The sequence below is a fragment of the Cavia porcellus genome, unplaced genomic scaffold, assembly GCF_034190915.1.
Source record: "Cavia porcellus strain 051 isolate PalLab524CR breed Dunkin Hartley unplaced genomic scaffold, mCavPor4.1 scaffold_30, whole genome shotgun sequence".
NCBI lineage: Eukaryota > Metazoa > Chordata > Mammalia > Rodentia > Caviidae > Cavia > Cavia porcellus.
In genome coordinates, this window is record NW_026947513.1 from 19,185,681 (window position 1) to 19,198,474 (window position 12,794).

Sequence of the window (12,794 nt, forward strand, 5' to 3'; positions counted from 1 at the left end):
TGGAGACTTGTTACTTCTTGAGATGCCCTCAGGCCATCTTTTCTATTCTCCTATTCACTCTCAGCAATCAAGATCTCCTCTGCTGTATCTTTTTAGTCCACAGCTTTACTGGAGCTTCCTGGACTTTGCTGAACCAAATCGACAACACTTTGAATCATGCTGCTGGACTCTTTGCTCTTGATTTAATCTGGCTAAAAATAAATAAATATAAATCTGGCTAAAATAAATAAATAAATAAATAAATAAATAAATAGATAGATAGATAAATCTGGCTAAAAACCCCCAACAGTAGTGATGCTACCACTTCAACATTAATCTGCCTTGAAATTTCCATTTCTTCCCCCCCCCCCAAACTTTCATTATGCAGTTCAGGCTGACCTTGAACTCACTTTGGCCTCAAACTCACAGTGATGCTCCTGCTTCAGCCTTCCAAGTGCTGAGATTATAGGCATGCACTGACATACTCAGTGAGACTACCTTGAAATTTCTTCTGCAAGATTAATTAGTCCACTACCCTTAATCCCAGTCTCAGCAAAGACTCTGGACCTGAGCAAAATGCAGTCCAATTTTCTGCCAAGCCATAACTCACATCATCTAGAGTCTAGCAGCCAAAATAGTCTTTCTTCTCAGCAGACACCTTCCAAGCCTGATCTTTACTATCAGCATTTGGTCTTCATAGCTCTAGACCAGAATCTCCCATCAAGTACAGCCTCAGGTGTTCCAGCTCCACTTTTTCAGCCAGCATCTCCAAACCTTTCCAAACTCTTCCTACAAGCCAATACCAAAGAATCCTGAACTGCATAGTCAGATATAGTCACAACACCTCCACTCTCAGAACCAAATTGTGTCTTAGTTACTTTTTTCATTGCTGAGACAAAATATCTGACACCCAACCTTAAAGGAGAAAAGGTTATTTAGCTAACAGTTTGTAAAGTCCGTAATCAGCTAGCTCCAAAGCAGGGTGGCAGGGCAGACAGGCATCACAGAGGAGAAACAGTTCATGGTAGGCAGAAGACAGCAAAGCAACAAGGGTTGACCACAGCCCTTTCTATTCCTTATATCTTATCCGACTACTTAGGGAGGGTAGTACTCACACCTTTAATACTCATACCCTTGATTCTAGCTTTGTACTATGAATCAGTTCCAGTGTGACACATTCCAGATCCAGTCACCTCTGAAAAAGCCCCACCTCTCACTGTATGAGCTTTGAGAGGATATCTAAGCACAAGCCGTAATAGATATCATGCTACTCTTTGCACTGTTTTGTATTTTAATTCATTCATTTAATAACTGCTTAAGGATTATACTATTTATGCCATTGTATGTATTCCAGATCTACCACATATTAATTGCATGGCCTTCAGTGAGTTTCTTAGAATAGAATCTGATTCAAACATTTATGTGTATGTATACATTCATTCAGAAGGATATGTACATTTTATTTCAGTTAAGACAGTGGCGATGTAAGAGGAAATGGGTCTGAGTCTACAAGCTGGCTAACCAGGCTTTTTGCCTATAAAATGAAGAATTGGACTGGGTTAGTTTATTGGATTTCATAATTTTTATGCTGCCTTCACAATTTTCAATCGTAACTGCATTCAGTCTGTTATTAAAAGGTGCACTGCCCAGAGAAATGTGTCACTAAGGAACCTCAATAGTAGCCTGCGGTGTTTGTTCACATCTGAGCCCTTCTGGCAGGTGTGACCCAGACATTCTGGAGCACACCCAAGCAGCTCAGCAGGTCACCACGATGCTCCTGACTTTACAGGCACATCACTGACTTTGCCGCTTCCCAGGCAGTAAATTTTCACCCATTCTTCATTTACTCACAGATGCATTTTAGTGTCTATACTGTGCCAAGCACTGTTTGTTGGTAGCCAAAATGAATAAAAGTCTGTATCTTTAAGGAGCTTTGGTTCTGGGAGAGACAAAGAGATAATAAAAATTACCTAGCGTTTTAGTAGATGTTGAGTGCTGCAGAACAGGAAGAATGTGGGAGAGAGGGACAAGATGATAGTGCCTATGATAGGGGACAACAGAGACATGATGGGACATTCATGGAGACAGTGACACTGAGCAGAGACCTGAAGGACAGGGCTGACTGTGCAGGCACTTGGTTGAAACATATTCCAGGTAGAGAGAGAAGCTCAAGCAAAGGCCCTGAGTCAGGAGCTCCTGGTGGGACTCAGCACGGCTATCACACTATGAGAAAGCACTGTTGAGGGTGGAGCCAGAGTGGTGCTGGGCACAGGTGATGGCAGATCATGGAGGGCATTTGCAGAGACCTTCAGTTCCACAAAACTGTTGCAGCATTTGCAGAAGACGAATCACCAGAACTGGCTTATGCTTTAAAATGATTGCTGCAATTATTGTGTTGAAAATAGACTAGGGAGAAGGAGAAATGAGGGCAGAAGACTGTTAGAAGATGTGTCACTCTAATTCCTCCCAAAACAGATGTCAAGATGGACTGAAATATGCCAGCGTGCAACTAGGGAAGGTGCTTATGTGCAAAAAAAAAAGCAGGCAAGTGCTCAGAAAGACTGGGAGAACCGTTAGACCAAGATGCAGGTCTAACCCCATGAAGGGCGAAGGGGAGAAGAGAGGCAGGAATGTCCAGATATGTGCTGCTTAAGGAAGGTTGGGCAAGGCCTTGGTAGAGTCCTTCAGGCAAGTCTACTGACAGCAGTAGGGAACCTCAGTTTACCACAACATACAGATTTTATAAAGAGCTGGGCGAGGGGAGTTCTCAGGCTCCTAACACAAAGAAACAAAACATATTTGAGGTGACAGTTATGCTAGTTATGCAGTTATCCCTGATTTGATCACTATACCTGCACTCAAGTATCAACGTATCACACTGTGCCTGGTAAATCTTTACAACTATTTTCTCAAAAGAATCTGTTGGTGATGGAGCTCCCAGCCTCCTAGGAACAGGTCAGAGTTGGTCGCAAGTTTCTGAGGGGCTTGCAGAGAGGAGCCTGGCAGGTCAAAGACTGGATTTCCAAGTCCAGCAGCTGGAACCCTTGATCCTTATGCTCAATGGAGAAGGAAGTTCAATTGCAGAGCTCACTCACACACCCAACCCAAGGAGCAATTGATGCAATCCAGACAATAGAAACGGGTGCTCAGAACAGTATGGAGGCTCTGTAGGTGGAGATGAATGACTGATCCTAAGTATGGAGCAAGTATGGGTTGTGAGGTAAAAGGCACGTCAGGAATGGCTCAAGGGTCTCTGGAGCAACTAAAAGTGTGAAGTTGCCATCACCTGAGGAGATTTGCTGTATTTTTTCCCTTACACACAAGAGATAGTGTACTAGTCAGCTTTCTGACACTGTGACAAAATAGCTGAGATAACTTAAAAGCAGGAAAGGCAGATCACAAATTGAGCCCACCCTGGGCATGACTGTCTCAGACACAGAACATAAGAAAAAGGATTGGGGATATATCTCAGTGCAAAAGCCCTAGGTTCAATCCCTAGTACTGCTAAATAAATAAATAGGGGAAAGGTTTATATTCAGAGGTTCCCATCCACGAGTAGCTAATTCTATTGCTTTGGGCAGTGCCACATTGCAGGGGGCATGTGCTTTAAATGTTGGTCCCCTCATGCAGCCAAGAAACAAAGAGAGAAAGGGGCTGGAGTCTCAATATCTCCTTCAAGGCCACACGCCAGTGATCTTAGCTCCTTCACCAGGCCTTGCCTCCACCACTTGGTCACCACAGATTGGGGATCAAACCTTTAATCCTGAGTTTTTTTAGGACACTTCAAATCCAAACAATAGCAAAAACATAGTACTGTACAAGCCTGAAATGTTCATACATGCACTGTCTAAATCCTGTGACACAGTTTATCCCAGAACTGCAGAAAATATGCTGAATGTGCTCCAAATAACACAGGGACTGCATAACTCTTGAATTCCACCGATTTAAGTCTCTATGGCTTCCCTGTGGCAGGAATTTTTCCATGCCAGAATTTCTCCCTGCTATTGAAATCCATCTCTATTTGTTTTCCAGAGGGAAAATAGAACCAGCATCTTTTGGTTCCACTTCCTACTTTTTGAGTGAATCCTGATTACTCTGGCATGATGTTTCCTCTTGACTTTCCATTAGAGATGGAAGCTGGTGTAGAAAGAAAGGAATCCCAGAGTCATTTTGCTTTTTAATGTTCCTACCATCAAGTCCTGAGATCAATGTGGGTAGTTGAGTTTTATTGCAAGTATTAAAATTTCTCAAAGTGGTTTTGGAAACTTTAAAGTTGAGAACTGTATTCATCCTAAAGATAGACAGGAGAGAGAAATCTTTATGCAGCACAGTGGGTTCTTGGCTAACAACCTCAAAAACCCAAAAGAAGAAGGAGGCTGATGCTTTTCTTGGCGCACAATAAACACCAGGCTCTATTGTTGAATGATCTTCCCGGTGTCCTTGTTGTGTTGGCCAGAGTATTTATGGTGCTCACCACAGGTATTAAGGGATGCTATAAACTTAATGCCCCAGTAAACTTAATGAGAAATCAAATTAAAGATGCTTAGAATCAAAGAAGGCAAGCACAGAAAATTAGGGCTGACTGATGGACTTGTGTTTGTTTTGTTGTCTTTATTTAAACAACAAAATAATAACTGGAGAAACATTATTAATGTGAACAGAAATTCAGTTCAGCCATACTTCTGGAGATCTATCTGAGCATCTGTTATCTTGTTTCTATTCAGTATGTAGTTTTTATCAGTTTTTATTCTTTTTTGTTGTTGTTGTTGTTCGTTTGTTTTGTTTTTTGATGTTTGTTTCTGTTGTGTGTTTTTTTGGTCAAAGTTAAAGGGGGAAAAAAAACTTATTTTGGCTCACAGTTTGTAGAGGTTTCGGTCTGTACTTGGCTGGTTCCGAGGCAGGGTAGCATGGTAGAGGGGCATCACAGAGAAGAAACAGTTCGTGGCAAGTAGAATATAGCAAAATCAAGCAAGCCTTTATCCTTTTCACTGAACAAAAATTTTAAGATAATGTAACAATCAGACCAGCTTATTTTTGCTTGGAAGTCTGCCTAGGTGAAGAATTTACATTTAATTCTGCTTCAAGAGATTAGACTTTCCAAGTGTTGTGGTTTGTGTCTAGATGCTGTTGGCCCATCCCCTGGTTCCCCCACCCACGTACTCAGCCAAAGCCTCACACAGTCAGTTGGTGAGGCTTTTACAGAAGTAGCTGGATCTAGAGTTTATGATGGATTCATGGTGCAATGCTAGGATTGAGAATGGGTGATTACTAAGTGAGTTCACTGAGTGGTTTGGCAATGCCCTAATCCCCGTAGCCTGGATACAATATAAGGACAGAAAGAGGCTTGTCTTGTCCCTTGCTTCCTTTACTACTGTCCACCCACCATGAACTGTTTCTCTTCTGCAATGCCTGTCTGCCAGCCTGCCTTAGAGCCGGCAGATTATGGACTGAAACCCCTACAAACTGTGAGCTAAATAAACCTTTCCCCCTTTCACTTTGGATGTTGAGTATTTTGTCTCAGCAAGGCGAGAAAAGTAACTAAGACACTAACTGTGTTTAAAACTTGCTCATTATAGAAAATGGTTACATCTTAGAAAATAAGAAAATCGACCACTGATAGGAAACACTTAAGTGGAAACCAGGATGAAGCTTTTGATCCACTTATTTCCAGTCTCTTATTCCTGGACATAAAAGCTTTGTTTTTGTTTTCCACATAATGAAAGTACAAAATTCAAAATGGAATATTATCAATGTATCAATGACATCAGTCAAAAAATAACATTTTAGAAACTTCAAAGTGGCCAGAAAGCTACCTTCCCAGTTACAAACTCAGCCCTCTGCAGCCCTCCTCCCCACGTTTCACACAGGAAACAGAGCTCCAAGCATACGTCTGATGCACAAAATTGTGTGTTTCTGCAGATGTTAAGGGAAGCCAAGGAGAAAGAGAAGCAGAGGCTGGCCCAGCAGCTCACAGTGGAGAGAACGCCACACTACGGGATGCTGTTTGATGAATACCAAGGTTTGTCCCACCTGGAAGCCCTGGAAATTCTGTCCAATGAAAGTGAAAGCAAGGTACATCTTCACTGTCATTTGCAAGAGCGTGCTTACTGGTGTGTTTTCTTAAATCTGAAAAAAACAGGGAAAATGAAAATACTACCTTTTTAGAGCCTCGTTATTCTTGGGCTAAAGTGATAAATATGATACAGCCCAATGAGTCTGCAAGCTCATGTGATTAATTTCCTGTCTGTCCTGTGCCAAAGCTCCAGGAGGGCCAAGCACATGTTCAGGATAATGCCTCTGCCCCTTGTGGTGTAAATGGCTGTTCTAAAGGGGGCCACTATGCTCTGGGCCCTCTGCCTGCCTTTGGTGATATGTACCTGGACCAGAGATCCCGTATAGCCCGTCTGTATGTCACCCAGTGAAAACAAAGTCACTGTTGTTTCTTTTAGGTTGTGAGGTTTTGATTCATTTTGCTTTATGAGTTATAATTATTATTTATTTGGCCATCTTGTTGGGCTATCCAGGTCACAAAGGACAATTATTCACTGAAAATTAAAGTTCTATTTGGGAGTGGTTCCTGTGCAGCCTCTTTGATGACCCTGCTGAGTCAAACTTCAACTCTGTGGCTCTGGGAAAACAAAACATTACTAGTGGAAGCCTCAGTATTTGGTGCCTTTTTTTTTTTTTTTTTTTTTTTTTTTTTTTTTTTTGAGACGGTCTCATTAAGTTGCTAAACTGTTTGGGCTGGGCACAACTTGCAATCTTTCAGCCTCAGTCTTCCATCTGCTATGATTACAGGCAGGTACCACCATATCTATTAGATGATTTGGGTGGGTGAGGATAAGACAGGGCCTCCTGTCTTATCCTTCTGTAACAGTGCAGGCTACCCTTGAGTTCACTATGCAGACAAGCTGGCCTCTAACTTGTGGCAGTCCTCCTGCCTCAACCCTCCTCCCCAGGCTAGGATTACAGAGGATATACATGATGCACACAAGCATGCATGTGTATCTGTGTCTCTCTGTCTTTACTTAACACGGCACTTACAGTCACTAGTCTCAATACTATAAAACCGTTTCCTCATTCACTTGTGTGTGTAACTGTCTTTTGTGGCTGTCAGCCTGACTGTCCTCTGAGGTTTTCCAGGGGAGGCCACGGGGAGTACAGTACTCTCAGGACCTCCTTCCAGGAGGGGCATGGGCCATCCTGGTGATGTCCACAGGGAGAGTCAGGTCCTCAGACAGCGCTGAACTTAGAAGTGAGCCTCAGATTGAAAAGTGATTTTTTTAATGCTCTCTACTCTTTGCTGTCTTGCAATTGGATTTGGGGAAGACTAAGTCATTCTCAATACCCTGCTTCATCTGAGATTAAGGGCACATAACAGACAAGCAAGAGCCAAAAAGGATATGGGCACCCTCTCCACTACGGGTTATTAGGCTTCAAGTTACTGCCTGTGTTTATTTCCTCTTTGTCATCCATGAGCTTCAGTGAAAGTCTTCTAGTTAAAACTATTAAAGAATATTTTTTTTACAAAGGAGGCAGAGCCAAGAGGATCACAAGATCTAGACTGGCCTGGGTAGTTAGCCTGGGTATCTCAAAATAAAAATAAAAAGAGCTGGGAATGTAGCTCAGTAGTAGTAGACCTCTGGCCTTCATCGCCAGTACTGGGGGGTGAAAAGGCAAAATCAGTTGATGCCAATGTAAACAAACATATTATAAGATTTACTTAGCTGATTAATTAAACAAGGAAACCAGGAAGATATTACCACCTGTTCAAAATAAAAGCCAGTGATCCACAAAGTCACATGGAGACCAAGAGTGTTGGAATGAGCGTGCAGACAGACACAAACCTGAGCTCACCATATGGGAGGCTGTCTGTCCCCAACAGTCAGTCACGTGTCTGTGGAGCAGAGTGATTGCGCTTCGCCGTCAGCTATTCATAATTTACACAGTGGTGAAACCACTCCCAGAGATTTGGAATCCAATCATCTTGTCAAACATGCTCTCAATATGCCATCTTCCATGGAAGCTCAAATATTTTCCTGCCAAAACTGAGTGATTACATATCACTCTGTCTGTAACTGTATGATTTTTGAACCTCTCTTACTTCTATTGCTTTATCTATGAAATGGGAATAATAATAAAACCTACCTCATAAGATCATTGTAAAACTTAAGTGGTATAACCCATTTGAAGCTAGCAGAAGCACTCAATGTTAGCTGCCACTTTATACACAAATATATATGTATATATACATAGATGTAGCAGTAATAGTTACTGGGTATGGTAATAACCCTAACAGAAGACGACAAACAATAGGACTTAGGCTGTTACATCCTATAACAACCCAAGATGTGGATGCCTGATGACTGGGCATCTTTTGTGTACCTAGGGCTGAAGGAAACAGACTCAGTCCATCTTGTGAGTTAGCTAAAATCATCCTAAAGGCTCCCAGCAAAAATACAAATAGTAGCAAGGCATGATGATTCCAGCACCCTGGGAAGCTGAGCCAGGAGGGTTGCCTCAAGTTCCAGGCCTGCCTGGGCTATATAGTGAGTCCTGTCTTTAAAAAAATGCAAATGGAGACCACATTGGCATAGCAAGTTAGAGTAAATAAAAATATTGTTTATAGCATAGCATGGTAACTATAGTTAATAAGTGTATGTTTCAGACTTGCTAGTCTGTTTTAAATATTCTCACCACAAAACAAAAAGGAATGCATAAGGTGTTCATTAGGATATGTTCATTAGGATGATTTTATCATATATATATATATATATATTCTATATATGTCGAAACATCTCCTTGTACTACATAAATGTATGTAACTGTGTATCAATTAAAGATGAAATGAAATTTTTAAATCCAATAGGAAAAAGCACAGAATTAGTTAAAATTCAGCTTTAGATTAACAATGCATATTTCTTTAGACACAAAACAATATATAATGAGCTCAAACATGGCCTGTAATCTGATGATGCAGTTAAGAGGGATGTAAATAGGGATGTATATCCTCACATTCCATCTTCTGCCCAGATAGCTGGACCATAATATTGGATGATTTTTCTCTGGAAGCCATTCATCACCTTTCCAATTTCCTATTTTAGTTGCCTTTTAAGTTTCCTTATTGGCTTCTCCATAGGGTACCACAGAGTTTGTCCCTGTTTTAAGGGGATTAGAAAGAAAGATGTCTAATGTCCCCCATGTACGGCCCCTGACCATTTAGCTGGTAATTGTCAGTATACCCATAATCTGCAGACCCAGTAGAGGCAGAGTGTACCTTTTAGTTATTTGGGGTCTCTAGCTGACACAAAGTTTTCCCTGGAGTATCATATTAATATCACTGCCCCAGACAAGTTAGTTCCCCCACCAATGATAGAGATTTTTAAATACCAGATGCTCCAGTAAGTGAACGTGGGGTTGTGGGAACATGTGGGTAGGGTGAAATTGTCTTCTGGCATCAATTCTCTCGCTTCCCATGGCCATTGGTGTCCCACGTTGGTTCCCTCACAGACATAACATGAGGAGACATCAAGGTTTGGGGCTATATTTTCAGCCAGCTCTTGCTGAATATGCTCATATAACAAGTCAAAGACTCAGAATCATTGGGCCAAATGGATCTGAGGCCGAATGGGCTCGTAGCCCACGTTATACATTACCAGTAGAACCATTTGGAGTCTTGTCATGATTTGGGGCAGGGGCATCAATAATGGCTGGTCCCTTTCCGTGGTACACATATGAATATGAGTCTGTATAATAACTTTCCCATGAGAGACCTCCACATAGGTTGCAGATGGGTCTAGATATGTTGCTTGGCATGCATCAGAGTACAAAGAAATGGCCCCTTTATGATTTGGATGAAACCTTAGTTTTGTTTAAGACCTCAAACCAGGTTTTATAAGATGGAGACTTGGGGTCATAACAGATGTAGGGCTGGCTATCTCTTGAGCCATAAAATGAGTGGTTGGCTTGATTATGGGTTCCTGTGTGACCCTGTACATTCATAATATTGCAGGATCCTTGTTATGATGCTCCCTGACTGTGTGATATAGATACAGGGGGAACATGACTCTAGGAACTTTTCTCCTAGCAGGGGCAAAGAGGGAATTATAACAAAAACAAAAGGGAGTTATGTTGTCATTGTAACTCCATGTTGATCCTCAAGCTTCAGCTGTGCATGGACTGGTCAACTTTGGGAATGACTAGAGCAGGACTGTCATTTCCAGTGGCTGTTTGGTTTTGCCATCGGATTAGGTAGTTCTGATGGTCTGATCCTGTTGGCTGATTCACTTGTCTTGAGCTGCCAGTTTTAGCCATTTTTGGCTCCTTTTCCCAGCTTGGACTTGTGGCCCTGTAGGCTATCTTTAATCTCAAACCATGTATTCCAGGAGATTATGGGCATTTGACTCCAAAAATCCCTCATTTCTGTGTATCCATCTCACGCACACCTCTGGCCAACTGGCCTAACAATTCAATGTTGAAAATAGTAGACAGAAATAAAAACGGCACCACACATTTTAAGGAAAAAATTGTTAAGACAGACTGGCTACCTTGTATCCTGAACAGCAAGTAGCATAGTACTGAGCACACGGTCAGCATCCAGGAGTATTTATTGAGGTGTATTTATTGAGCATTTATTGAGGTGTGCAGCGTTATTTATTATTGGACCCATCTAAAGGTTCAGTGCATGTATCCATAGCAGAATGAAATGAACTAGGAGGGAAAAGCACGAGTGTGCAAGCTTCTGAAAGGAAGGTCAAGGTCACCATCCATCAAGCAGGACTTACTTGCTTGTACCTGATGAACTCCCCGCCAATGGGCTTTATGTTGATGACTTCCAGCCAAGCCCTCCCATGAGCCTCCCTCCTCCCAGAGCCTCGAGCAGGTTGCATGATGCTTAGTTAGAGATGTGCATGGCCTTTCAGGAAAATGGAGTCCCACATCCTGGATGCTCTGGCTACCACTCTGTCTTACCCTGCTGTGCCAATCCACTCCCATGCTGCATATTAAAACGTGTGCCAAGGAGGATCACTGCTCCTCTGCTGCTAGCGTTTGCCCTGCAGAATGAAAAAAATTACAACTTCACTACTTTCCAGTTATGTTTCACTTTTAGTATGATATTTCATGCCCTTTGACCATTTGCAAAATTCTAATTAGTCTGCAGAGAATGGCTGGCCATCTGTGCAAATAATTTTTAAGCAGATACAAAGAATAGTATCAAAAGAGGGGTTCTTGGGGCTGGGGATTTAGCTCAGCGGCATAAGTGCCTGCCTTGCAAGCAGGCAGTCGTGAGTTCGATCCCCGGTACCGATAAAAAGGAAAAAGACAAAAAAAGAGGGGTTCTGGAGACAGTAATTGGGGTGACACAGGTCTAAACAATACCTCTTCAAGATGCAGCACCTGTAGGCTCCTCCGTGTCCCCCCCTGTGCCCTTGGTTCACAGCTGTCCTGGCCATTATTAGTTGGCATGGGCCTCCTTGCTCTAGGCTGTAAGCTCTCAAGAAATAAAAATGGTTCTTCTCCAGTTTTGTAACTTCAGTATCCTATCCACATAAATCCACGTGTGACTATGTAACACTTCTCTATTTACTTACATATATGTACATGTATTCATGTATACATTATTTATTGAGCATTGCTATAAGTATTTTAAGTACATTAGAAGATAGATATAGTTCCCATTTCATAGATAAGGAAACTTGTATTGTCAAAAGTTTAAATAAATGACCCAAGATCAATAATTTGTGAGGAATTGATATTTGAACACAGTGTTAGGTCAAAATGTGGTCAAAATTTTAATTATTCTGATAGGAGATCTAGCACTACCATTTACTTAGCATGTACTGTGTGTACCTGTACTATATATTTTCTATTTTGTATCTCTCTTATCACACAAAGATCACAATAAAGGATGGATCTTGTTTTAAGAATGAGAAAGCTTATGTAACCTGAAGTAAGACTGAGGAGCTTAGGTAACTGCTGAAAAGCGTGGTTAACAGGTAACAAAACCCACATTCAATCCAGTGTTACCCCACAAGTCACCTGGGTCATGGGAAAACTGGGTACAGCTGTACATAAACAACATTAATGAGTGGAAAAGTTGACAGTTACGCTGGCCTATTTCTTTTTTTCAGGTTCAGTCATTTTTAGCATCGCTGGATGGGGAAAAGCTGGAACACTTAAAAAATGACCTAATTTCCATTAAAGACATCTTTGCAGCCAAAGAATTAGAGAGTAAGGAGAATCAAGAAGAACAAGGTAAGAAAAATAAATCAGATAGCACAATAAACTGTTGGCATAATCCTCATGAGACTGCCACTAATAAATACAGCCCTTCCTCAAGCAGGAGGAATTATTTAATTCGGCTGCTCCTCGTGTGTGTCTCCAGAGTGCCCTGCACACCTGCTCTGGTTGCAGGAGCTCAGCACACTCATTTGTCACCCTCTTTGGCTGGGCAGGAGCTTCTGTTCTTCCTCTGGCATCCAGCTTGGTCCCTGGCACATCCCAAACATGTGAACAAATATGGCTGCTGAAGAGTGCAGGGTGCTGAGCCCAGCTAGAGCTCACTTGCCACCAGCTAATTTTATCTGCACGTGAAAGTTGTTTAATATAACTAATGTTCGTGGTAGGCAAGTCCTGCAATAATTTCTTTGCATATTTTTCTTAGTCCTTTTAATCTAGCATGTAGGGTCTATTTTCAAGTGTCTTACACTTCACTTAGAAAATATAGATCTAGAACCGGGCATGCAGCCCAGAGGTAGGGTGCTTGCCTGTCCTGTGTGAGGTCCTGGGACCAATCCCCGGCATCACAAAAATAA

General features: G+C 41.9%; 1 protein-coding gene across 2 annotated transcripts in view; it reads left to right on the forward strand.

Annotated features, from left to right (window-relative positions):
* The window catches only part of Fam114a1 (family with sequence similarity 114 member A1), a 73,067-nt gene that overhangs the window by 42,039 nt on the left and 18,234 nt on the right, over nt 1–12,794 (forward strand). For both annotated transcript variants that reach the window (XM_013154358.3, XM_013154359.3), the window contains exons 7-8: nt 5,899–6,051; nt 12,111–12,234. In XM_013154358.3, the coding sequence (XP_013009812.1) occupies nt 5,899–6,051; nt 12,111–12,234 (277 nt within the window). The remainder of the gene's footprint in view (nt 1–5,898; nt 6,052–12,110; nt 12,235–12,794) is intronic.